Genomic DNA, 27,868 nt, shown 5'->3' on the forward strand with positions numbered 1-27,868 from the left:
TGCACACTCAGTACTTCTGTACCAGCACTGAAACTGAAATGACTAAGTATCTGTTATTTAATGTAGGTATCAATTGCTTGGTCAGAGTCCACACATACTGTTTGTTCAGTGATAACATTATAATTTATTTGTATTTTATTTAGGGGAAGGAAGGAATTTCTCAGCCAAGGTAGTGAAACATATAGTTTAGGTATTGTTACCTAAACTTGTATTACAATTAAAATATATTTATACTACCAGATGTAAAAGCCCATTTTACAACAATGTATATCATAATTTTGGTTTACAACTGATTATAAGATATTGGGTTACCTTAAATATTACATTGGTAAAAATGGAAGTCTAACCCAAGAGGCCATAATTAAGTGAAAGTCTTAAAGTATCAAATACTTAAGTTTAAGATTATCTGATTTTTAGACTTAGTGTTTTTAAACTTGATTTCTGACTTAATACAATAAATGAAAAATGCACTCCTCTGGTTCTAATTCAGTAGAGTAAATAGTACAAAATTTGGCTCATAGTTGTTCTGGAGTGGGAGTATGAAGTAGCAGAGAAAGGAAATACTTGAGTAAAGTACCTCAAAATTGTACCTATGGCGCCGTACAAGGTGGCAGCCTGTAACAGCAGCTCCCGTGGGTTTTAGAGTTTTTTCAAGTTTTTTCGTAGTTTTTGTTGTATCTCTGTTCTGATTCTCGCTGAACTTTGGCGGCTCTTCTCCGGAGACTGTGAGAGGACGAACACCTTTCTTTTTTTTAATTTTTTGGACTTTTGTGATGTTTTTGCTAGCCCTAGCAACGGAGGGTCAGGAGCGCATCTTTGAGCGCATTGTTTACACACGCGACCAGCTGATTGCGCTGTGTGAACCTACTGCACTGCTACCCGGAGCCAGACCTGAGGTCCTGAAGGAGCTGCGGAGGAGACGCCGTGGCTGCACAGCCGGAGTGAAATGGAGGGCGAAGAAGAGGAGACACAGACCGGCTGTACCGGCGATCGTCATTGGGAACGTGAGGTCTCTGGGGAACAAGACGGACGAGCTCGCCGCGCTGATAAAGTCTCAGAGGGAATATCGTGAGTGCAGTGTGTTGTGTTTCACGGCAACCCAGTCTCACGGGAAGTCGTGATACTGTCACGTTAATTAATCTATTGTTTCGTGCGTGCCAGCACGATTTCCTCATTTTTTTCGTGCTACTCAGGACGAGTTTCAAACTAATGCATTTCAATTGGAAGTTAATTTCGTGCGTACAAGCACGACAGCCAAATGCCACGGCGCACTGAAGGGGTTTCATTTTATTTAATTTCTGAACCTTTCCCCCCGTTTTTTTAATGTTATGTCAAGCCTGTACATTTAATAATCCAGTGATATTCGGCATCATATCGTCTCATATTTAGGATCTGATGCTTTGACTCTTCTTTTTTGTTGCATGATTCAGCCATTTTATGATTAGAAAAGTATTTTGGTTATTTTATTTTGTAGGACAAAGCAGGAAACATATATCTTTTTCCCGCTGTCGGAAGCATATTCTGCCCTTCTCCCGCTAACCCTTCTCCAGGTAAGATGTGTGTCTGCTGGGTGTTCACATTAACAATGATTTCTTTATTAAATGCAAGACTATGAAAACGATCTTCTAACTTGTGAGGGAAAAAATAGCCATATCTTGTAAGTTTGTCCAGCTAGCTTACCGGTGAGTCAACTATGTTTAAGCTAATAGTTACTGTATTCGAGCGTGGAGCATCACCAGAGTACGTTATTATGTGATATGCAATAACATGAGAAATAATGTCTCATTAGGCACCCTTAAAACCTGTGTTTTGATTTTTTTTAAAAAACGTGACCTTTTTGTATTCATTCAGAAGATGGGGAAATCATGGTTCAACCAGTTGCATATACTTTTTAAACCTTTCTGCAAATAAACACAGCTAGACTGATAGCTAGCCTACAGTACTAAATATTTGTCTCTGTTCTCCTTGTAGTTTCTGTCACCCCATCCCCAAACACCGACCCAGCATCTCCACATATAGACCCAAAGGCACTTTTAAGAGCCAATCTATCTATCTATCTATCTATCTATCTATCTATCTATCTATCTATCTATCTATCTATCTGTGTAACTGTTTGTTAGTCTGCCTGTTTGTTTGTATTGGTTTGTTTGTTTATTTGCTTGTCTGTATCTGTCTTCTAGTCTGTCTGTCTGACTGTCTGTCTGACTGTCTTGTCTGTGTTCCTGTCATGCCAGGAGGGTCGACAAAAAAGACTTGTCCCTTTTGCAAGGGAGTTTTGTTTTGCGCCCGGAAGGTGTGCCCTCACTGCAAGACAGAGCAGCCTCTGAAGCAGCGCCTTAAAAAGAAACTTCAGAGGTTTGATGATAAGAGAGAAGAATGGGTGGTTGGCCGTAAGAAGAACCACAACGTGGCATCCATCAAGGATGAAGCCACCATCATGGTTTGTGCAGATTTTAAAATTGCATTTAACTGCAGTTCTGTCCTCAGTAATTTCTGTGTTCATAACAAAAAAGGTCATAGAAGACACTGACTGCATTTATACCACTACAGCTTGTAAAATGTATACACTTCCAACTATAAATGCATTTACAGCATTCACCTATTCAGTCATAGAATCACAAAGGTTTCTCTCTATTTTGAGTACATTTAGAAATTGTCATTGTTGATGCTTCAGTTTCTAGTTATCTTAACGAAAAACAAGTGTTACGAATGTGATGCATATTGTACCCTTACTGTTGCTATTTGTCTAAAAGTTTAGTTTTTAGCTTACACTTCATGAACTGTTCCTGTTTGCACATGCATTTTTATACAAAAGTGAAACTCACCACGAAGTTAGAGCATCCTAAATGGCATTAGTATGGATGCTGTCCTCAGTAATGTCATATTTTTGTCATTAATCAATGTGTTTAGTTAGTTTTGTAGTTGCTATTCCATTTTTTTCAACTGATAATACAAACTTTTGTCATTGCAGCTTGAGAAACTCCATGCTATTGGCTACAAACCAGTGCTTCTTCTAGGAAAGACGACAAAGAAGGAGCAAACAAAGTGTGAGATCCTCACCCCTCGTTGCAGACTGACTGATTTTGCCAAAGACTACCTCCAAAAAATTGGCTCATTTTATGAGTACCTTTGTGAAGGTGAGATGCATGCAATGCATGCTTAACAATTGGTATTATTCATGTATAAATTAAATTATTGTATTGGAAAGGAATTATGGGGCTCTATTTTCATGGCATGGCACAGGGTGGCGCAGTGCAAGTTTCATGCAGCGCAACACAGCACACGGTCAGTTTGGCAATTTGGTAGACAGGGGTGCCCTGAGATGGGTGTGGTGGCGCAGCAGGGGGAAGTGGGAAGCAGATTCAGCTGGGTGCAGTGACAATTTCGTGCCAAAAAGCTGCACCGAAAGTGGCCTGAAAGCCCGCCAGCGCGAACTTGGTCTACTCTCGGCGCAAGGGGATGCGCAGCCGGTGCAATGGTAGTTTGGCTGCACAAACGAGTTTCCATAATGTCAGGCACATTTAAATGCAAACAGTAATCACAACAACCACTTTTTAATGCAACTAATGGAATCAACACGTAAATGTATGTCTATATCGATTGTCCCATCACATCTGATGAGGGATCAAAGGCGGTTGGCACACGTAATGGAAACTCGACCTGACTGAATTAACACAGATTAAAACTTGATGCAAACTAACAAGTTCACATGTCTCTCAGCTAACCACAAACAGCTTCGGCATCAGATAGTGAGTATATATTTGGCATCTCTCATCTCAGAAAATTCAAAAGAAAAGAGAAAAAGAGACGCTCGCCGACAAGGGACAGGCCACAGAGCTTGGCGATGCGTCCATTACGCACAGGTGCTTCTAATTTCATCCCCGTTACGCATGGTATTTGTTTATGTTGTGATCTGTGCACACTACTCATATTTGTTACACGGGTTAAAATATTCATAGATCATGTGACGTCACACAGCGGTCGCAGCACTATCTTGAGTACTGACTTACAACAGGCCATCTATCTGTTACCTTGTGGGCTGTGACAGCAATTCTCACAAAACGAGTGGATTAACTTTTCTTTATGACATGGCTCTTTTGAATGCTGCATTTTGATCACACTCTTATGATTTACACTCTTGATTCTACATCTTACAGTCTTGTATTTCTGTATAACAGACCGTTGCTAAGTAAAACCGTAAACAGTAAATGTGAGCGTCTTTATTAGTGGAAAAGGGTGCGTTTTTCTGTTTGTTTATTTTTTTCCACACTGGGCAACAGTTCTTAGTGTATCGGGGCAAATCGGATTAACCATAACCTCCTCCCAGACTACTTCTGCTTCATCAGTCCGTGGAGGTCTGTCTGCATTACCATATATTCAGTTACTGTGAGCTTGGACTTCCCGGACCAAAACATCAGTTTCCTCCTGTAAAATGTTTGGCTGTCTGGCGTCGCTGTCTCCTTTGTCCATGTCAAAGTATAAAGTGACAAAATTGCAGTGCTCCTTCACCGGACACATCTTAGTGTGAACTAAATAGTTTAGTTTCGCTTGATGCCATTTTTGAGTCAATCTTATGAGTACTCTGTCATTGTCCTGTATAAACAATATTACAGATAAAATAAGATGAGATCGAACTTTTTTCAATCCCAAAGGACATTTTCATGCCAGATGATTAGTTTATTATAGTGTGAATGGAGTAAATGCCAATAATAGTTAGAGTCATGTGCATGTGTGGCATACAGGGGGTGAGAGAAATTGTTCATGATGCTCAGCATCCTCCTCTCTCACAGCGAACTGGAGTTCCACTCCTAGGACAGGAGCAGCTTTCCTGATGAGTTTATTGAGTCTGTTAGCATCAGCTTTCAGAACAGGACGCTGACCATAAAGTATGTAAAGTCATTGTTGTGGAAAAAACCCTGACAGGGTGATGCAAGACCCTGACACAAAGTGGCTGGATATGGTCCTTTATACACTAAGAACAGCAGTGATGGCTTCCGGTTCCGGTTTAGAGGGGATGGCGGCTTAGTAAGGGAGCTCTCGACGAGAAGTGTTTAAAACTGCCCCAAGGCGAATGCTTGAACCAGCTAATGACGTCCAAAAAAAATAGGAGAGTTAAAAAGCTAAACACCGAACAAGTTGAAGACGGCGAGATGCAGCTAACAGAAGAAGCTAGCGCTAGCGCTAGCCCTCCCGGGGCAAGCCAGGCCGCCTCCCCCGCTCCTAGCTACGATGGCGGTGGGACAGAGAATGAGAACGAACCTGTAAGCTTGATGCTGATTCTGGAAGAACTAAGAGGCGTGGGGAAAGAGGTGAAAGAATTTCGGAAAGACACGAAAACACAACTTCAGGTCATCAGAGGGGAGCTGGATAAAACCAACGCGAGGCTCAACGAAATGGAGGCCAGGGTCGCTGGGCATGAAGATAAGCTCCAAAATACGGAGGACATACTATCCGAGATGATAACAACACAGGAAAAACTTCAACTAAAACTGACAGCGTTGGAGGCATACTCGAGGAGGGAGACGCTCAGACTGTACGGGGTCCCGGAGGGAGCGGAATCAGGTTCACAATCCATGACCCATTTTGTGGAGAAGTTACTCCGAGAGAATCTCAACATCCCCTCCTCAACAGCGCTACAGATACAGAGGGCACACAGGGCGCCATCTTCCCCTCCACCAGACAGGTCACAGCCCAGGTCGGTCCTGGTAAAATTCCTATGCTTCACCGTTAAAGAAGAAGTGCTTAAGCTGGCGTGGCAGAAGAAAGGTTTTACATGGAACAACAGCAAGATTAACCTCGACCACGACTACCCGCCGGAGATTATGGCCATGAGGAAGGAGTATGCAGAGGCGCGGAGGATCCTGAAAGAAAAGAGTCTGCGGTTCCGGACCCTGTACCCAGCCCGCCTGAAGGTATTTTACGAAGAAGGAGCGAAGACTTATAATACGGTGGAGGAGGCGACAGCGGATCTGGCGAGCCGGGGCTCCCGGTGAAAGTGATTAAACCACCAGCAACACTAAGAGAGAAACTACAGAGATGGTCGTCGTGGCGGGAGGCTGGGGGTCGGCGGACGCGGCAGACCCGAGGAGCTGCAGGTTTCAAGGAGAGGCTGCAAGTATACAGACGAGAAGAGAACTAGTACATGGTTATATAAGTATGATATGGACGACTTGGTAAAATATAATTTTTGTCGAGTTAAAAGTAATGGGGTGTCTCTCTGCTGAGGGCGCCATCATAGTGGAAGGCCCCCTGACTCAGGGAGGGAAAAGGGGTTTTCCTTCTAGGACTAAGGGAAGCAGTGGAGGTGTTTCACTGCTGGAAGTGTGGTCAGGTGCATTTATGTTCCAATTACGCACAGAATTTTCTGTTTCTGTTTTTTACTTTTTATTTTTTCTTTTCTCATTTGTTGTTTTTCTAAGGGGGTTTGCCTGCTGCTGTCAGGGATATGTCGTGCTGCCAGTTATTACTACTACATGCAAGATGAGCCAGTGAAAATTATTTCTTTCAATGTAAACGGGATCTTGAATGTGATTAAGATGAGTAAGATAATGTCTAAACTAAAGAAAGAAAAGGCCCAGATCGCCCTGCTCCAGGAGACACACATGAGCCAAACGGACCATCTAAGGTTGAAAAGAAAGGGTTTCAAATATGTATTCTTCTCATCTGTGAATTCTAAACATAAGAGGGGAGTGGCTATACTTATTTCTGGTGCACTTAACTACGAACATATCTCAGAATTCGGTTATGATGAAGGCAGATTCGTCAAGGTAACGGGAAGGATAGAGGGGTCTCAAATCACAATATTAAATGTATATGCCCCACCTGGGAGTGATTGGTTGTTCTACAGAAATATTTTTGACTTAATGGTGGACTCTCAGGGCACGGTTATCTGTGGGGGGGACTTTAATTTTAGGCTCAATCCTGGTCTGGACTCATCTAATCCATCTAATCAAAGTAACCCACTCATAAGGAAAGTTAATTCTTATATGGTAGAAATGGGGATAATAGATGTATGGAGAGAGCTATACCCATCTACCTGAGACTACACGCACTATTCAGGCTCTTACAGAGTTTATGCCAGGCTGGATTACTTTTTTATGTTTAATGTGGACAGATGTAAGATTAGAGAATGTGACATATTAACGAGGGATTTGTCGGATCATAGTCCCATCATTTTGTCTCTCCAGGTGGCTAAGAAAAAACGAAACACTCTGTGGAAACTTAACTCACATATACTCAATGACCCTGCTATTGTATCTAAAATTAAGGAAGACATAAAAGAGTTTCTAGAGATTAATGACACAGGGGATGTATCGCCAACTATCCTATGGGATACGCTTAAAGCGGTAATGAGAGGTAAATTAATCTCTATTACCTCCACTTAAAGAGAACTAAAGAGCAAAGATTAACAGACCTTCAGATAAGTTTAAAGCTGAAACAACAAGAAGATATAAATAGCCCAAACTCCAATGTAAAGCAGGAAATCAGGAAAATACAGGGTGAAATCAAATCTATTCACTGGAGGCCCAGAAGAGTTTAACTTTCTTGAGGCAGAAATACTATGAGGTGGGAGGGAAATCGGCTAAATACCTGGCCTACAAATTACGTAAACAACAGGAAGAAAGTACAATATACCAAATTAAGAACCCCCAAACTAATATATTGGAAACTAAATTAGAAAGGATTCAGAAATGTTTTGAGGTCTTCTTTAGGGATCTATATTCACAACCTACTGCTTCTGAGGAGGACTGCATTGATGCCTTTCTTGGCTCTTTGGATCTACCATCACTCTTAGATTTTCAAAATGAGAACTTGATAAGACCAATCTCCGTGGAGGAAATTAACGCAGCTATCACCAGATTAAAACCAGGAAAGGCAGTTGGGCCGGATGGCTATGGTGCTCAGTGGTATCGTTGCCTGAGATCAGAACTTGTTCCACTACTATTAATGACGTTTAACTATATCCTACAGGAGGGAAAAATCCCGCCTTCGTGGAGGGAAGCAACGATCTCAGTTATCCCGAAAGACGGGAAGGATAGACGAGAATGTGGGAACTATCGGCCGATCAGTGTCCTTAATTTAGATTACAAATTGTTCACCTCTATTTTTGCCCGTAGACTGGAGAAGCTGTTGCCTGACCTCATCAATTTGGACCAGACTGGATTTATTCATCACAGACAAACAACAGATAATATCAGGAGAATATTACACATCTTAAGTCAAATACAACAGAACAAAACTCAATCAATTATAGGGAGTCTGGACGCCGAGAAAGCTTTCGACTCTGTTAGATGGGCATTCTTGTACAAGGTGCTGGGGAAATTTGGTTTTCAGGACAAATTTATTAGAGTAATCCAGGCACTATATGATAGGCCCTTAGCCCGCATCAAAGTCAATGGGGATTTATCTGAGGCCTTTAATTTGAGACGTGGGTGCAGACAGGGTTGCGCAATTTCGCCACTCCTCTTTGACTTATTTATAGAAACGTTGGGTCAACTAATAAGACAAAATCAGAATATCAAGGGTATTGTGGTTTCAGGAATCGAACATAAGGTAGCAATGTTCGCTGATGATGTGCTGGTTTGCCTGGGGGAGCCGGAGGGGTCATTCGGGGAATTGATGTCAACTTTAACTGACTTTGGGAAGTTATCTGGCTACAAAGTCAACATTTCAAAAACTCAGGTGATGACACTCAATTTTGTAGCACCTGCAACTCTTCGTAATAAATTTAATGTAAAGTGGGATAAGGAGAATATTAAATATTTGGGGATACATCTGACTCGTGACCTCTCGGCGCTCTTCCGGGCCAACTATGAGCCAATATCCTCGAGTATAAAAGCTGACTTGCACAGATGGAATCTGATCCCCTTTTTGAGCCTTAGTTCTAGGATAAGTGCAGTTAAGATGAACGTCCTCCCCCGACTTCTCTACCTCTTCAGAAGCTTACCAATAGAGGTGAATGAAAATCAATTCAAGGAGTGGGACAAATGGATCTCCAGATTTATCTGGCAGGGTCGGAAACCAAGGATCAAATATGCCACCCTCCAACTTTCCAAAGGGAAGGGAGGGCTGGGTCTCCCTTGTCTTAAGAACTATTATTATACCACACAAATAACTCCGCTTTTATACTGGTGCAATGAAGCATATACTGCTAGATGGAAGGAGATGGAAGCCAGTTTGTGTAGTCGGTTCCCCATCCAAGCTATAATAGCGGACAAGAGTCTAATGTGCTATGTGGAAAAGCTGGGGAACCCCTGGTTGACCCACACCCTCCAAGTCTGGCGGAAGGTCATTAACATGTGTGGGATATATAGAATGTTAAGAATTTTCAGATGGTTTGCTAATGACTCAGATTTTGCTCCTAACAGACTTGATCCCAGCTTCAGGTCATGGACGGGGCACGGACTCACAACACTCCTTTCGCTCTCTCAAAGAAACAATGTGCGCAGCTTTGAGGCTTTGCGGGACCAACATGGCCTGGCACGAAACGAATTTCATAGATACCTACAATTACGATCATATATTGTCCATGAATGTAAACTGACTGATCTTACAGAAGTTGAATCAGAATTCTTCCACATTCTGAAAAATGCTGCGGCCGTGGCCCCCTCTGGTTCCATTTCAAAGCTGTAGACAGTTCTTTCCCATGCTAATGATAACAATACTTTATACATTAAAAGTAAATTGGAAAGGGAATCAGGGATTAAGATTTCAGATGAGGCGTGGGGCAGTATATGGTCCTTCCAATGGTCAACATCCAGCTCCATGAGCTGGAGAGAGCACTGCTGGAAGAATATCATTAGATACTTCAGGACACCATATCAGGAGAGGTATAAGGGTGTACATATGCCATGCTGGAGACAATGTGGCTCGACTGTTGCTAACCATTTTCATATTTTCTGGGAATGTCCTAGATTGGAGACTTATGGAGGGGTCTTCAGGCTTCCTTAAACAAGGTTTTCAATACTCAAATACCTCTGAATTTTGATGTTTTGTACCTGGGCCTCGTCCCTTTTTTGGAACGTAGGAGTGAAATAAAGCTGCTACAATTACTCTTGGTGGCAAGTAAGAAAGCAATTACAAGGAGATGGTTAAGCTTGATCCAACCTACCCTGGATGATTGGATTGAAATCACTTGAGAGATATTTAGGATGGAAAAACTGACCTATCAGCTTAGGATCCAAAAGGAGAAATTTTATCAAATCTGGCACAACTGGATCCTATTCATAGCCCCTATGAGAGCAGATTTTATCTGATCCCATTGGCAAGATTGTTTTATAATTTAACTGTTTAATTTTGGACTGGTTATTGTTGATTCTTCCAACGTCAGCAGCGGCAGGCGACCCCCTGGCCCGTGTACATAGTTCAGTAAAATGTTCTGATTTCAATTAAGCTGTTTTAGAGCTCTTTCAAGAGTTGCATGTGAATTTTATCTGGTTCTGTCTATACCAGGCAAACTGTCAATATTGTTTCTAAGAAGACAATGCAGTTCCACTGATGTTATTTTGTCATAAAGGCTGTGAAATTTAAGCTTCTTGAGGTGAGGAAGCTTTACCAAGGACAAGTACAGTTTGATTCACGTCCCATGAATATGCTCCTTGGGACTCGTGCGTCTGGATGACTGGACTTGTGCCTTTTCTGGACTCAAAAGAACAAAACCGGAAGGTCATCTGTTTATATTTTCACCACAGTGGTATGCTGATGTTTTACATGTCCTTCCCAAATAAAGATTTAATTAAAAAAAAAAGAACAGCAGTGATAGCAATGGTCTGTTACAGAGAAATAAAATAATATTTTAATTAACTGAACCATATGATAATATTCTGAGTTATAAATACAGTCACAAGGAATTAAATACAGTATAGATTTGCTGAAATTGAATAGATCCAGGAGACTCACAAATTTCCTGTAATCTAAAGTGAACACAAATCTTGTTGAGATTTGACAACTTGTTTAACTGCACAGGTTGGAACCAGGATCCACATGTGAATGAGGAGCTAATCACACTGCACCTCACACCTTGTGACCCACTGGAAGGGCCAAGCAACACGAACATGGAGGGACAGGCAGAGCAGACGACATGGAGGTACAAGCAGAGCAGACCGACATGGAGGGACAGGCAGAGCAGACCGACATGGAGGTACAAGCAGAGCAGACCGACATGGAGGGACAGGCAGAGCAGAGCGACATGGAGGGACAAGCAGAGCAGACCGACATGGAGGGACAGGCAGAGCAGAGCGACATGGAGGGACAGGCAGAGCAGACCGACATGGAGGGACAGGCAGAGCAGACCGACATGGAGGGACAAGCAGAGCAGACCGACATGGAGGGACAGGCAGAGCAGACCGACATGGAGGGACAGGCAGAGCAGACCGACATGGGTAAAAAGTCAGGTATGTACTAATGTTTATAGGGTATTTTCAATAATTTACATTGCTAATCTCATATCTGTTGATTACTGAATCTCATTATCATTGTTTATTAATACATTACATACAATTAAGAAGGAATAGTGTCATCTTTTAAAGGATATATGAGTGAACTATAATCTAATATTGCAGTGGCAACAAGGCATATGCCAGAGAGGAAGAAGCTACAAAAAAGTAAGTTTAAATTAATTTCCTGTTTGTTATCCTTACAGCACAAACCAATCATTTAATAATTTTGCATATTCACAAGAAATCTCTTTGGCAGGAACTTGGATAATGATTTACTGGTTGACTTACTCAGAAAACATACACTGTGTGCCACTGCACATATAGTTGCAAACATTGAGTGTAGCTTTAGTTCAGGCAGGCCACATAGTCAAGCTGTGCTGCTCACCTCATCAGCTGATGTGGGCAGGCCATGTTGGACAGGCTCATATCAGCTAGCTGGCTGTGATAGGCAAGCTCCTTGTCAGCGGACCATATCTCCTCCTTCTCATTCAACTGGGCGCTCTATTTAAACTGCATCGGTCGGCCATCTGCTTCTGCTGCTTCCTCAGCTTGCTGCTTTACAACCCACCTCCTCCCCAGCTCTTCCTTCTCATTTGGATCTGACTTACCAATGTCATAATTGGGTCATTGGTGCTTGCTCTGTTCTGGGGGTCTTGCTGACTCTGCTCTCCCTGCCTCATGTCTTCCACATAGGCGCGTGGAAGGGCAGGGAGGTCCCAGAAAAAGCCATGCCACCAAAATTACATTTTGCAATTGTAATTAAGTTTCTTGGACTGAAGTGGTCCTGGCTGAAGTACATGTAATTACAGGGGTTGATGCTTTGATCATTTTCCTCACATTATTTGCCAAATAGTTGTATGTTTTTATGAGAGATGATTTTTAACAGAAAACACAGGAAATCCATCAGGCTTAAAGCGAAACTCTCGCCAAAAAGCAACCGAGGCTTTATTTGGGATTGAATACGAGTCAAACCTTCGTGTAAAGGCATAATTACGACGAAAGAGGCACTTATAAGATTTACCGTAGTTTCGGTTTTGGGCACGATAATTTTGAACGGGAGAGCTAGGGGCATGATACGCTAGCATCAAAATCGCTATTTTTAGAACACTAAGAAGGCTCGACACAACATGAAACTTTGCTCGTAGCATCACCAGGGTCTCTACTCATGAACACGAGTATAGAGAACATTGTCTGTGTACACAGAGTTTATGAAAAAGAAGGTTTTTGAACTACTCACGTTAGCTGCTGCAGCTCCTGTGCGTCGCCGTCATGGCAGGCAAAAACTGTTGATCCCTGAGTGCGACCTGACAGGCAGGAGAGTAATGGTGGACCGCTCCTCAAGAGGCCTGTCAGGTCGTCGTAATTATGCTTTTACACAAAGGTTTGACTCATATTCATTCCCAAATAAAGCCTCGGTTGCTTTTTGGCGAGAGAACTTTTGTAGTTATGGTATAACATGCTAAGCATTATATAACCATTCTGGCTTGCATACCACTCAAGACTTCATGGTTGTATTTTTTTTGTTGCTCCTAATCTAAAGAAAATGTACAACAGCTATGTTTTTATGTTCACAGATTGCTCTTACCATGCTCGTCTTGAGACTTTTCCCATCAGGAGAGTAAAGAGAGAGAGAGTGAGAAAGGTTAGACAGGGTAGACAGACACCCATGTAAAATTAGCTAACTCTGTTGCAATTAATTGTAATCATGTACTGTCCCTGCAAAAACAAACAATACTTTTTTGTTGAAATTCACTGTCAGTTCTAGAAACATCCTTGTGTATATCATTTGTAGGGTCTTTTTGAATCACAGATTAAAACACAGTTTATACTGAACATATCATTATGAAACAATGTAAATTTCAGGAAAGTCCCAGTGCACCAACAAAACTCAGTGACTGCAACCACAGATAATAGCTGATTCGTAAGATTGGGTTTGATGCCTTTTAGAATAATGATCGATGTCTTTCTTTTTTGTTGTTCTTTACTGTCTTTACAGGGCAAAGCAGAGATGTTGGTGGAGTGGGAGCCCTGTCCAGTTTGGTATGTAATTCTGCAATTTTGCTTAATCTCTGCCTCTATAGGCCTCTGCAGTACTTAAAGGGATATTCCGGCGTAAATTTAACCCATGGTCCAACGCACCGTGACTCCGAGTTAGACCCCCCCCTCGAGAGATGAAGTCTGCTAACCACTAGGTTCTCTAGTTGTAGCGACTTTAGCAGAGACCGCACCATAACAAACAGTGCAGTCTATTTCTCCACGCGCAAACCTCGATCCAAAAGCCACTCATAGCCACGAATAATGCTCAGAACAGCACCAAACTTCATCAATAGTAAAAACAGGGTCCCAGCACATAGGAGGCATCACACATCTGTTAGCTTTGCCTGGTTTCTATTGAAAAGAGACCGAAACAACTCACCCACTCTCCTCCAGTTATACATGCAGCAACTTTCCGCGTCCAGCATAGCGTCCAAGCACTGACAAAACACGTCCGAGTCCTCCTGGCAGCACAGACATTCAGTTTCAGCGGCCACTGGCAGGCAGTGACCACACATGACCACTTGACTAGACGCTATGCTGGACGCGGAAAGTTGCTGCATGTATAACTGGAGGAGAGTGGTTGAGTTGTTTCGGTCTCTTTTCAATAGAAACCAGGCAAAGCTAACAGATGTGTGATGCCTCCTATGTGCTGGGACCCTGTTTGTACTGCTGATGACGTTTGGTGCTGTTCTGAGCATTATTTGTGGCTATGAGTGGCTTTTTGATCAAGGTTTATGCATGAAGAAATGGACTGCACTGTTTGTTATGGTGCTGTCTTTGCTAAAGTTGATACAACTAGAGAAGCTAGCGGTTAGCAGACTTCATCTTTTGAGGGGGGGGGTCTAAGTCGGAGTCACGGTGCGTTGGACCATGGGTTAAATTTACGCCGGAATATCCCTTTTACTTGTAGTTTATTACTGCTTTATTATGTACTCAGTTGCTTAGAATGATTTCGTTGTTCAAAACAGCAGTGGTATTTCATAGGTGGAAATGAAATAGTTATATGTGGAATATTCTAGGGGTGTCCTCGACTAAGGATTTTCATAGTTTCATCTGATTCATCAGATTTGCTCTATAGATGACTTATAGTCGAATCATATTGTTTTTCCGTCATTGATTCATGATCTCATTTGCTTCTTTTTCCGCTCCAGAGCTAAGAGCTAATGTAATGTAAAATCAGATGTTCAGCAACAGGGAACACCCCTATTTATTCAGAATGGTACAATCTTTTTTTCAAAACCACATTTTTCGACAATTGGACGACAAGGTTGATAGTCAAATCAGACCTCTCCGAATCGAATCATTGACTGTTTGAGGTCATCCCTAGAATATTCTGTAGGTTCTGTGCTTGACACATGTTAGAAGGTGAAGCTTATTAGAAATACTCAGCAAGCACCAGTAACAAAAAGAACATTTCTTACCTGTTTTCAGTGGCAAGGAGTGGGCCCCTTCCTGGCAGCCAAAGGATTCTCTTCAAGTTGTTTAAAAATAAAAATGTGTAATGTGAATGTTTTTTTGTGTCAATGTGAATATTTTGGTTGGAGCATATATGTCATTAGGTTTCTATCTTGTATTTAAGGTAATGTTTATTTCAAATTGAGATAAGATGGAAAACTCCACATACACCTCACTTTTATTATATCACAGCTGACGTATTACTTGATTTCATGTTCTTGAATCAAATCAAATCAAATCAATGTTATTTATATAGCCCAAAATCACAATCACATTGCCTCAATGGGCTTTACAATCTGTACAGTGAACAACATCCTCTGTCCTTAGACCCTCGATTTGAGTTAGGAAAAACTTCACATGTTGATGGAAAAAAAAACAATGGAAGAAACCTCAGGAAGAGCCACAGAGGAGGGATCCCTCTTCCAGGACGGACAGACATGCAATAGATGTCACGTGTACAGAAAAGAGCAACAAATCACAGTTTACAATGTACATTAACAGAAAGTCTGATACAAGTTATATGTAAAGTGAGTGGATCCAGGAGACGACCGAGCAGGACGAGGCATCACCAAGTGGTGCCTGAGCCACACGACCTCCTGTCCACCATGATGACCTGGAAGAGGGCAGGACACACAAGATCATTAGTAATAGACAGAGAGAGGGATCAAGGTTAACAGAAATATAGATATGAGGAGATAGTGAAGCAGAGGAGAGCAATGATCCAGCAGAGCCCGAGGTGTGACGATCCAGATCAGTCAGTATTTCAAGGCAGCTGGAGCCCGGAACGGTAGATGGTCCCAGGGGGCCGTGGTCCATCAGAAGGGAGCCTGAAAGAAAGAGGGGAGGAGGAGAAAGAGAAGTAGGAGAGAGAACATGTTCAGTCCAAAGTTTCAAGAAGCATTGCAGTCATACACAAAGCAAAACAATTACTGGATCATAATTCTCTTTGCATACTGTACTGTTCACTGGTCTTGCCAAATATACATTACTGCGCTGAGATTTGGGGAAACACTTACAAAACTTCATTATGGTCACTTACTATCCTGCAGAAAAGAGCAATAAGGACTATTCACAAGGTCAGCTACTTGGAACATACAAATCCACCTATATACAATCAAAACTACTGAAATTCACTGACATTGTATCTTACCAAACAGCAATTATCATGTGCAAGGCAAAAAACAGACAATTACCAGAAAAATATACAAAATTTAATTAGAAATCGGGAGGGAGGTTATCAATTAAGAGGGGAACATAACTTCAAAAGATTAAACAGACGAACAATCTTGAAAAGTTTCTGTATATCTATTTCTGGTGTCAAGCTATGGAACAACCTAAGTGAGGGACTCAAGCAAAGTCCAAATATCAGCCAGTTTAAGAAAATGTACAAACACATGTTATTTAGTGGGTACAATGGATAATGGTCATTAATGATTATTGGTGATTATCACTTATTAATTGGCATGGTGATGAGAGGCAGAGAATGTGAATGTGTGTGTGTGTATGTATGTGTGTATGTATGTATGTGTATTTTTGTGTGTATGTATATATATATATATATATATAAGCATGTATATGTGGGTGTGTATATATGTATGTAGATATATATATATTAATTTCATTTAGACAAAGGGGTGAGAGCTAACAAGCTATACTTCTTCTCACTCCTTTTCGAATATGTCATTTATATTACTTTTTATCATTATTATTTTGCTTCCTCAAAATCTTCATTTCCATATTATGTTGTATAAATAATTTGTTTAATAGCAATCAGGAAGCTGTGTTCCATTTTGCATATTCGGAATAAAAATAATTCAAAAAAAAAAAAAAAAAAAAGAGGAGGAGGAGAAAGCTATAGAGAGTGACACAGCTTGCAGCTTGTGGGAACAGAAAACAAAAACAGGTTTGAGAAATGCGATATTGATCAGAATAAACAGATTGTTTCTCCTCGGCAGCACAGTGTAATCTAATACTATAGGAACTCATTGAGACTGACACCGACCCACTGAAGAAGCTTACAATTGATATCAAGGGCTAATTAAAGGCTAAATCGAAGAAGTGACTTTTGAGTTTAGATTTAGAAGGTGTCAACAGAGCCAGATTGTCTGATGTCAGCTGGGAGGTTATTCCAGAGGAAAGGAGCCCGATAGGAAAAAGCCCTGCAGCCAGCTGACTTCTTCTTAATCCTGGGAACCATCAGGAGACCTGAATTTTGGGAGCGTAATGCCCAAGTTGGAATATATGGTGTAATGAGGTCTGACATGTACGACTTGATTTTTGATTGCTTTTTAAAGTTGGTTACTTTCACAATATGGAAAAACACAAGTTGTTAACTTTGTTGCTGACAAAACGTCATGGCTATACATAAAGAAATGAAGATCATTAACAAATGGGAAAAGGATGATGTGAGGCTATTATTTGTTTGACCCTTGCTGATGTCATGGTAAAGCATTTCTATTATATTTCTCACAGTTTTGTCATTTTTGGTAAGGCAAATACTGCAGTACCTGAGGCACTGTTGCTATGGAGATGCCAATGCCAGAAGTTGCTATAGTTAGTTTCATTGCATTTTTCTTCTCTCCTCTGTGACAGGCGGGTTTCAACGTTGCTCCTCTCTCACAACACACACACATGCACTCCATCCGTGTCCCAGTTCAGTTCCGTCCACAGCTGATATCCAGCCCTTGCTGGCATCTACATTCTTGACTGGACCTGTTGGTCCAAGTGGCCCTGCTTTGATTGTTCCCGCGGGCCTGACTTGTGTCACACTGTTCCAGCCTCCACCCAAAGAAGTCAGACAGTAACACATGACATAGTCAGTTATAGCGTGAATACACTTAGGTCTGCAACTTAACTCTGCAAACAGTCATCCCTTGGCGCGGGACCAATGCGCCCCTGCAGATCCACAAATGATCATCTCCTATAAATGAAGCTTTGCGCAAATTCATGCAGGACATTGAAGTCATAAGTGGCCCCCAGCTGTTGTCATCTGACAGCCAGCTGATTAGTCTCTACCCAATCACATTCATTCTAGAGTGGAGCCTTCAGTGCCAAGTCTAACTGTATAACTTTGTTGCAATAAATGGTTTTAATCAATGACGAGAATGTTCCTGAATGCTCACCACAGTGGCAATCAATACAAAATACACATCAAAGCTGGACATTGCAAAAAGAAAATTCTAATGAGCCAAAGGGGGGCCCGCAGTAGAGAAAGTTTGGAAACCACTGATCTATCCTGTCAGCGTGGGAAAGGGTGCAGTAGCTATAGCCTAGGCTATGTTTATAGCCATATTAAGGGAATGGGGAAATATGCTTATTTGCAAGAATATGTAGGCTATTTGTAGGGGAAGATTGGGTCTTATCTGATCCAAATTGAAAAATCTGACTGTGTGGAAGGCAAACATCAATATCTTGAACATATTTGGCCATTAAATTAGGCCTTAAAAAATGTTGGGCTTATCTTATCTAACTGTGACCCTAAGGCATCTGAGAAAGTACACCTGAAAGAGGTTTAGCTGGGAGCAAGATTAAAATGAAATTTTATCGTAAGTGAACAATGAAGACATCATTTGAAAGGTCTTGACCTAGGGAGTAACATATTTCAGAATGGGACATGTGGGTGTTTCCTTCTCCTCAGGAATGACCTTTGAACCTTGAAATTGGGACGTTTTTGAAGGCTTATAAAGCAGCAACAAAAAGTGCTACAGATATGGGATCAACAGTTTTGGAAAGCTCTTGATCTAAACTACTATAACCGAATCAGTGTCAATAGGGGGCGCCACTGATGAAGGCCCAAATCTAAAAAAAAAACATGATCTTACCATGTTGTCAATAAGATGCATGAAATTTCACCTATTATATGTGTTCCCTATCCTTAAAACCTAGCGGTAGGATTTTGTCATGTTTTCAAAACAGCTAGGTCTCGCTCGAGAGAAACACCGGGTGCGCACCGCCAAAAACTAAAACGAGACGGATGAAGAGAGAAAACAAAATCACACAATATACACAGGCGACAGGCCTACGCCTTATATTTCCTAGAGACTTTGTCCCGTCCTCACGACGTGAGTGATTGAAGATCAGATTGTGGCCCACGTTCAGTGATGAGGAAACTGTCACTCAGATCCATCAGATCGGATCGGATTTTGCGTTCTGCGCAGGCGCGAGATTTTTTCCCCGGGGCCGTGAGCCGGAAGTAGACGGACGGCGGCGGCGGCGTCTTTCCTCCGAAATCACCGCAAGAAAGAGCGCCATTGTGCCCCTAGTTTGTGTAATTATCATGTACACCATATATGAAATGTACAAAGTTGTAGCTTCGTCTCGCTTTTCGTACGTCATCTTTTCTTGAATGCTGAGGCAGCTGGTGACGTAAAGAGGTCAGCCGGAGGTAACTCTGTTACCACTAGTTGAAATGGGTACAGCGCCACCTATCGTACCGGGGTATGACACGCTTCGGCCAAAAAATGTCTGATTGAGTAGCATAGTCACCTATGGCTGTAATCTGACTAAACTGTGCATGTAAATGTACTTACTGACAGCTGTACATCTGTCAGCAGCTGTGCTCCAATCAGACACATCACCAACTTTAATTTGTAAAGACATATTAAAGTTGATTTTGTAAACACTAAGCACCATATACTCACCCTCATTCATAATGATTATTAAACCATAACCTAACATAATAAATCTGTCGGCTGCTGTCACGTCTGGTGCAATCGCCAGTCTCACCCCTCCCAAGGGGGCGGTTTGAAGGTTGCCCTTTGTCCATAGTGGAGGATGACAGAAAGGGTTTCAGTGATAGTTGTAGTTATATGTCTTAAATGTTCCATAATACATTTTAAGACAAACTTATGATATTAAATAAGTGTCAAAGTAACACACACAGAAACAATGCATGACCTCCATTCATGTGCACACAGTGATTTTTATTTCTGGACACTATAGACACTGCCTTGGACATGGTATGTATAACTTAGCAATATAGTAAAACGCAGATATAGGCCAACATCGTGAGGATAGTGGGGTGACTGCTTTTTATTGATTTTAGCTCTGCTTTTAACACGCTTCAGCCACATCTTTTGATTCAGAAACTGAAACAACTGGCTGTCAGCCCCTCAGTTATAAGATGGTATCACTCCTTTTTAACAAACACAACTCAGCTACTTAAGGTCAGTAATAGTGTTTCTCAGGTAAAAACCATAAGCACGGGAGCTTCACAGGGGTGCGTCAGCTCACCAGTTCTGTTCACACGGTTCACAAATGAGTGCTTAGCAAATCACGCACAGAATTATAATTTCAAATACTCTGATGACCCTGCAGCGCTGAGCTTACTTCAGGTGCATGACAGCACTAACATTTATCATTCTGGAGTGGAAAGGTTTGTTGAGTGGTGAGATACCAATCATCTCACAATAAATGTTAAAAAGACAGAGGAGATAATTTTCTATCCCAAAGGAGTCTGTGATCAAAGCAAAATTGTCATCCACAACCAACTAGTTGCACAAATCCAGTCCTACAAGTACCTTAGTTTCCACATACACAGAACTTTAACATGGACCACCCATGTAGACTGCGTGTGTTCTAGACTCCTCCAAAGATTGTACTTTCTAAATTGAAATGTTTTTTTATTCCATCTCTCTCCAGGGATATGAGAGTACAGCTGATACAGTATGTGCAGTACATTCAGGGGTCAAGGACTTTTTAAGCTGAGCAACTACTCCCTATCACACGGGAACTTTCACCTGCATTTTCTTTTTCTTTTTTTTTTTTTTTTAAATTTTCTTTTTATTGAAACAAAGCAGCATATATTCAACACATCACCACAATGTGACCATACATCACTCTCTCGCACACAGTATAAACCTAGTCAGAGTGCAGATTATGTTAATCACAGGCATCAGAAAGTTCACAAGAGTAAAGTAAAATAAAATAAAAAATAAAAAATAAATAAATCACCACACAACAAAATAAACCCCACACACAATTTAAGTCCTGTAGCTATGAACCAAGGGTGTCATTCTTCCTTCCAGCTCTAATCCCTGCTGAACTCATTAGATAAAATCTGACCTCAACGGTCTAACATATTCCAGCCAGTTTTGCCATATCCTTTCAAACTTGTCTGCTTCCAGTCGAAGGGAGAAAGATAATTTTTCCATCCCATACACAGTGAGCATAACATTAATCCAGTCATCAACCGTCGGTACCTCAGTCTTTAACCACTTTCTGGTGAGTGCTTTCTTACTTGCAACCATCATTAATCTGTACATTTGCTTGTCCCCAAATCTTTGTAAATCTATGTCCAATTTCCCCAGGTACAACGCCTTAAAATTAAGTGGAACATTTACATTCAATACCTTATCCATACCCTTCTTAACCTCCCGCCAGTACCCGCTGATGGAGGGACAGCTCCAAAACACATGAAAATGGTCTGCCTTATCAGCCCCACATAGTCGCCAACATTTTGTGTCGCGATATGCCACCTGTGCTGGCGTTCTAAAGAACCTGATAACGTTTTTCCATCCGTGTTCTCTCCAAGACAGAGAGCAAGTTGATCGCCACTGCTGCCCAACAATCTCTTCCCAGTCATCCACAGATAAAATCATATTTGCCTCCCTCTCCCATTTCTCCTTTATGTACCTTGTGTTATTACCCTTTAAATCCTCCAACCCTTTATACAGGTTCGAAATCAGCCTTCTCCCCAGTCCCGATTCATACGATTTAAGAAACATCTTGATGAGTGCTGATTCCCCCCCTCCCACCTCTACCCTGAGTATATGCTCAAGGTAATGCCGCAACTGCAGATACCTGAACAAATCCCGATCCATTAGCGTAAATTCACCCTTCAACACTTGAAAACTTTTAATCTTCCCTTTTTGAAGGAGCTCGCCAAAAATTTTAGGTCCCCTTGCCCAATTCCCAAAGGTCCCATCCATTCTATTGGGTTGAAATTCGGAATCATGACCAATCCACCGCAGTAGTTTACATTGATTCTTCAATCCGAACTTCTCAATTACTTCAAACCAAATATTTTCCCGAAACTTTGAACCAAGGGTTTGCCCCGTCCTTGATATGTTTACCTAAATTTTTGTCCCCTATCATCGCCTGTATCGGAACCCTAATCGTCGTGCCGGCCTCAATGTCCTTCCACCTTGCTGAGTAGGAAGGGTCAAATATATGTAGCAAAGTTTTTATCTGGGCAGCCTGATAGTAACTTTTCATGCACGGGAGTGCTAATCCTCCCCTGTTCTTAGGCAACTGCAGTGTCTTGAACCTGATCCTAGGTCTCCGTCCTTGCCAGATGTACCTAGAAATCAGTTTATCCCATTCCTTGAAATCTGTATCTGGCACCTCCACAGGTAGACTGTGGAACAGGTACAGAAGCCTTGGCAGTACATTCATCTTAATGACCTCCACTCTCTGTACAATACTCGTATAGGGTATCAAATTCCACCTACTAATATCTGATTTAATCCTATTAATCAACTTTTCATAATTACTGGATTTTAATTGATCCAATTCCCGAGGCAAAGTAACTCCCAAATATTGTATCGACGTAGCCTCCCAGTTAATGTTATAGTCGTCCCTTATAGCTCGGCTTGGGTCATAGAAAAAAGTAATCACCTGAGTCTTTTGTACATTTATTTTATAACCCGACATACGTCCATATTCTCCAAGAGTAGCCATAAGTGCAGGCAGGGATGTATTTGGGCTCGACAAATAAACTAATAAATCATCTGCAAATAAGGCTAACTTTTGTACCCCTCCCCCCACATCTATACCCGTTATGGCATCATTTTGTTTTATCCAACAACTTAATGGTTCCAGAAATATTGCGAAAAGAAGAGGACTCGCTGAACAGCCCTGACGACATCCGCGTCCCAAAGTAAAAGATCTCGAGAGGCTCCCATTGATTTTAACCCTAGCCGTTGGTTTATCATACAGGGCTTGTATAACTTTAATAAATGTTTCACTGAAACAAAATTTTCCCAACACCTTATATAAGAAAGCCCACCCAACCGAGTCAAACGCCTTTTCTGCGTCTAGACCCACGATCGCTGCCTCTACCTTATTTTGGGTTACATATTGCATCACATGTAAGGTGCGCCTAATATTGTCATGCATCTGTCTCCCTTTTATAAAACCAGTCTGGTCCATATGAATAATGCCAGGCAGTATTCTTTCCAGGCGCCTGGCTAGAACGGCTGTAAATAGTCTGTAGTCCTGGTTGAGGACACTGATCGGTCTATAACTAGAGCAGTCCTGTTTATCTTTTCCCTCCTTCGGAATCACTGAAATTATGGCTTCTCTCCATGATCCTGGCATTTCCCCTTTCTCTAACACCCAGTTAAACGTAAGATTGTACTTTCTAAGGAGACTGCAACTGTACAGAGTTGAGCAGAGAATTATGTTTTATTTTATCAGGCTGTGTGTGAGAGCGTAATCAGATACGGTATGACTGTTTGGTTTGAGAACCTCCCTGCTAAATCAAAGCTAATGCACCTGGTTCAAACAGCCATGAAAATGATTGGCCTTGAAGATCATTACAATCTGCAGTCTCTGAAAGGTGTGTGTTGGAACAGGTGAAGAGAATCCAGGAGGACTCATCCCATATTCTACACTCACAGTCTGAGCTGTTACCATCAGGCAGGAGATACTGAGCTCAGAGGTCCAGATTAAACCAATACAAGAACTCAATCAAAAACATGCCTTGAGTGCTGCATGGGTATCAGTTGTTTGTAAGTTAGTCTCTTTGTCTCTACTTCTGGTCCTCTTCAGTGTAAGGATCCAAATACTAGGTAATAGCGGGAACTGAGGCACTCCAAGTAGGAGAGTGATTTAAAAAGTCTTTATTGCAGCATGGCCATACAAATTAAAACAAGTCAACGCGTTACAGCCACAGGCCTTCATCAGGGCTGATATAAAATGGCTGTCCATATGTAACCTCCTACATATAGGGAAAGGTCACATGTCTGGGCAGGCCTTATAGTAGAATTAATAAACTGGTAACTTAATGATAAACTGGTGATGAGTCATCTTACTTCAGCTCCCCAAAAAACATGGCTCAATATGAGAACAGGGAATCACAAATGTGGCAATTGCAATCATTGTGATTATATGATCAATGCCAACCACTTCACAGACGTTACTTCAGGTTACAGATATGATATTAAATCATTTATAAATTGCAACACTACGTTTGTTGCGTACAGACTGGAATGCCTGTGTGGCTGATTTTATATTGGGAGAACGAAACGTAAATTGAAGGTACGATTAGCTGAACATAAACAGGCCATTAGGACAGGCAACCCCCAATATCCTATGGCTTTACATCACGAGACCAATCACAGCAGCTGTAAAACCTTGAAGATCTCGGGCATAGAGCATATAGCTAGTTCAGCAAGGAGAGGCTCTTACAGAGAAAATCCTTTTGGATATATACTCTGAAAGCTAGCACAATACCCAGCCCTAAATGGTGAACTCGACTTCTCCCCTTTCCTTTGATCTAGGCGGGATTCAGCTTGGCCAATATGTGTCTTCCTTCAGCTTCCTGAATGAGAAACCCTTATTAACTAACCTGATGATTTAAAGTGCTTGAATTGTTCTCTTTTGTTGTTTGCTTGTATTTTTTTTAATTTGTTCTTCTTTCATGTCCGTTTTAATGTGGATGTAATTGTATTTTACTGGTAACACCACAATCTGTGTTTCTACTATAAGGCCCGCCAAGACATGTGACCTTTCCCTATATATAGGAGGTTACATAAGGGTGGCCATTTTATATCAGCCCTGATGAAGGCCTGTGGCTGCAACATGTTGGCTTGTTTTTAAATTGTATGGCCATGCTGCAAAAAAGGCTTTTTAAATCACTCTCCTACTCTGAGTGCCTCAGTTCCAGCTACCACCCAACACAAGAACTCCTTCATGCCTCTGTCAGTTGGTGTTCTGCATTGGAGTTTAAACTATCACTACAACTTTTATGATCTTATTGTGTTTTTTGTAATTCTTATTGTGTGCTTTCTATCGTGTTTTTATGTGTCCATGGATATGTGATTGATGGGTCTGGCAGTGCGGAGTCTAGTCCGTCATGCAGCATCAATCTGTGAAAAAAAATAACACAGTAACAGAAGGTAAAGTCTAGAATGAAGCTGTATAAATCATTTACAGGTATAGGTTTGCAAAACAAACACTAGTATACAGTACATACTTGAGTAAATTACCTAAATTGTGATATCCTCTTCATCTTCACTGCTGTCTGGACTGCTGAGGGCACTTTGATCTTCCTCCTCCTCAATGTGCAGATGGACAGAGGCCTCAGGACCTAAAGCAGTCTTGTACTGTTGGAGGACCACTTGCAACTGCTCCAACAGCTCGGACAGTTGTTTTTTGAAGATAGAGCAAAGTCCTTCGTTGCCCTGGTCTACATTTCAAAGGACACAAGACACATTATAGACGCATTCCACAGTAAGATGTCTGTCTTCTGTGACTGACACTGACTTCGGCTTACTTCTTTTAATCTTGAAAGCAATTCCTTCAATGAATACATTTTTGTTTCATCTTACCATTCTCAGCCACCTTGTTCTTCAGCTCCTCTGTCTGCTTCTGCAACCATGTGCAATGTTGCACCATCTCCAAAAGCAAAATGCTCTTTTCCTCTTCCAGTCGCATTGTTAACATCACTTGGTCGTACAATCTCTTCTTGATTGTGATGTTTTCTGAACACAACAGTAAAATTAAAATACAGCCACAAACCTAATGGATGTTAAAGCGCTTAATATGTTATTAGCATGATTTAGTTCAGTATACTCTAAGTACAAGAACTCAAAATTAATTCTTATGAAGCTTTACAAAACTGATTTACCACTGCCATGAACCTCCCATGGCCACTGAGGGGACACAGTGCTCTCTCCAGTAAATGTGTTCTCCACAGCAGCCACATCAACTGCTGCAGAGTCTGGTACTAGTCCATTGTACCTCTGCATCTCCTGAAGAAGCAGTTTTTTGTCTTCTCCCAGTTTTCTTCGAAGGCGGTGGCGAAACTTGCTGCTGTCTAAACAGACATTAAGAGCAAGAACACTATCTAGATTATCATAATCTAATTGGCAGTTTAAGTAATGGACAGTTAGAATTTATGAATTGCAAGTACATGCATTTGTTGGCATGTTAACATTATTAAATACAGTAGATTGATTTTATGAACTTGTTTTATTGTTTTACCATTCTGACGGTAGAGGCTTTGTTTCCGTTGCCTGACACTAAGGTAGAGCCCCACACTGGACTGCTGAAGTTCACTCTGTGTGGTGCCCTCAGTGGTATGAGGTGCATTTGGTGTCTCTATATAAATAAAAGTTACAGTAAATTCAATATAACAGAACACAGGACTATTTTTGTTCTATACATAAAATCCATTTTAATACAACTTGGGTGTAAAACATGCGATGTGCACTCTCTGAACTGATTTCTGTTATCTGGTCTTGCTTACCTCCAGCTGCCCATTCAATCACCTCAGAGATCCACTGTGATGTCATTTCATCATCTGAGCAATGTAGCTCTGTTTTTAGCTCAGCTAGCCTTGCAGTCTCGTCCAGGAGTCTTTGACGTGTCTGATAAATAGTGTTATACAATAATCAGGTTAAAACCCTTAAGGATTAACAAGCCAAGTGAACAACACATGTGTCAATACATGACACAACAAAACCACAAATACAGACTTACCTTTACATATCTAGTGGACAGTGCTTGGTGTAGAGAGGCCCTCTTTTTGTGGTTCTACCCCAATGCATTCAGTGTAAGCATGTCCACACGTGCTGTTGAAAACAAATAACTAGTTTATGAAATGCAATCTAAAAAAGGGTACAAGAATATGGTAAACAGATTAATCACCTGCTTTCGACATATATTTTGTAGTCAGGGCACAACGAGATAGGTAGCTGTTAACTTGCTCCACCTCCTCACCAGCAGTTGTCCCTGCTCCTTCCTGGTTCCTACCACTCCATTTGATCTATAAGTAAGTAAAGAGGGATATAATGTTAATCCAAAAGCTACATACCATAGTTGTTCATAAACTTGTATGTTATTACTGTGCTTGTAAACGTTACAAATGCACATATGACACAAAAATGTTAAAACTACCTCACACTTCGTTGCATGAGCTCTTGCATGCATAACACTGAGGAACGGCTTCATTTTTGTCAGCTCCTGGAGGGCAGGAAGGACACTGGCAGCTTTTTCCAAGTAGGGCCAATATTTGCAAGCCACATCCATGGCAAAAAATTGAGGCTTGGCCGGCATCATCTCTTTTTGAAGGTAGAGGGGGTAAGCAAATATCTCCCCCCTGTACATATTAAGAGCTTTCAAAAGGAAGCCATGGCGACATACAGCAACCTCCATCCCCTCTTCATCCAATTTGGAAGCCCTCCTTGAACTCTCCCTTGCTGCTGTCCACTGGGAGTCCCCACATTTTCCTTTTCCATGTCTCTGACATACAAAACAAACATAAATAAAATAAATGCAATTAGGTCTGCTATATAGGTCATTGTTTATCTAAATTCAATTTCAGTAATATTTCAGCAATAAAGCTATTTTGTCACATTATAAATAAAACTTGCATTTTTCACTGCTTTTTGGATGGCCTCAGTAAATGTGGACACTTCACTGTCTTTTGCCACAAAGAGCCCCTCAAAAAAGGCTGGCTCATCACTGCTGAAGAAGAAAGACAAATAGACAGATGCATTAATCACACAGGAATATAAATTAATCAATAAAAGCAATAGAAATAAGAGCACCCTCCACTTTGGCCAAAGCGATACAACTTCCTGTTTCCATCTGCAGAATGAGCCAACATTTCAGGTGTGCAGGCTGGGCAGGTGAATTCAGCACTACAGCAAGGTTGGTTTTCCTCAAATGATGAGTATGAAAACTCTAAGAAACTGCGCTGCAGTGCATCT

The 27,868-nt window shown here is 41.4% G+C and overlaps 2 protein-coding genes across 11 annotated transcripts; one reads left to right on the forward strand and one right to left on the reverse strand.

The window, feature by feature from the left end:
- On the forward strand, window positions 1–17,975 carry LOC115575723 (high mobility group nucleosome-binding domain-containing protein 5-like). 7 transcript variants are annotated; one of them, XR_003982718.1, is made up of 8 exons: window positions 17–1,068; window positions 2,235–2,440; window positions 2,972–3,137; window positions 10,966–11,393; window positions 11,562–11,603; window positions 13,013–13,080; window positions 13,435–13,478; window positions 17,523–17,600. XR_003982718.1 is itself a non-coding variant. In XM_030407972.1 (7 exons), the coding sequence occupies exons 1-7, from the start codon at window positions 774–776 to the stop codon at window positions 17,602–17,604; spliced, it is 1,263 nt and encodes a 420-aa protein (XP_030263832.1). In that variant the 5' UTR covers window positions 14–773; the 3' UTR covers window positions 17,605–17,975. The 7 variants fall into 7 exon arrangements, 4 of the variants coding, with proteins under 4 accessions (XP_030263834.1, XP_030263832.1, XP_030263833.1 ...); XR_003982717.1 differs by lacking the exon at window positions 17,523–17,600 and adding an exon at window positions 14,907–14,983; XM_030407972.1 differs by lacking the exon at window positions 13,013–13,080 and having other exon boundaries at window positions 14–1,068; window positions 17,523–17,975.
- On the reverse strand, window positions 15,486–27,727 carry LOC115575724 (uncharacterized). 4 transcript variants are annotated; one of them, XM_030407979.1, is made up of 9 exons: window positions 27,054–27,727; window positions 26,805–26,922; window positions 26,637–26,728; window positions 26,404–26,524; window positions 26,139–26,255; window positions 25,783–25,971; window positions 25,484–25,636; window positions 25,142–25,341; window positions 15,486–15,543 (listed from the first exon to the last, which is right to left on the reverse strand). In XM_030407979.1, the coding sequence occupies exons 4-8, from the start codon at window positions 26,447–26,449 to the stop codon at window positions 25,142–25,144; spliced, it is 705 nt and encodes a 234-aa protein (XP_030263839.1). In that variant the 5' UTR covers window positions 26,450–26,524; window positions 26,637–26,728; window positions 26,805–26,922; window positions 27,054–27,727; the 3' UTR covers window positions 15,486–15,543. The 4 variants fall into 4 exon arrangements, with proteins under 4 accessions (XP_030263839.1, XP_030263840.1, XP_030263836.1 ...); XM_030407980.1 differs by lacking the exon at window positions 15,486–15,543 and adding an exon at window positions 15,699–15,757 and having other exon boundaries at window positions 26,877–26,922; XM_030407976.1 differs by lacking the exon at window positions 15,486–15,543 and adding an exon at window positions 15,699–15,757.
- Window positions 27,728–27,868: the final 141 nt, after the last annotated feature.

The sequence above is a fragment of the Sparus aurata genome, chromosome 23 (genome assembly GCF_900880675.1).
Source record: "Sparus aurata chromosome 23, fSpaAur1.1, whole genome shotgun sequence".
Taxonomy (NCBI): domain Eukaryota; kingdom Metazoa; phylum Chordata; class Actinopteri; order Spariformes; family Sparidae; genus Sparus; species Sparus aurata.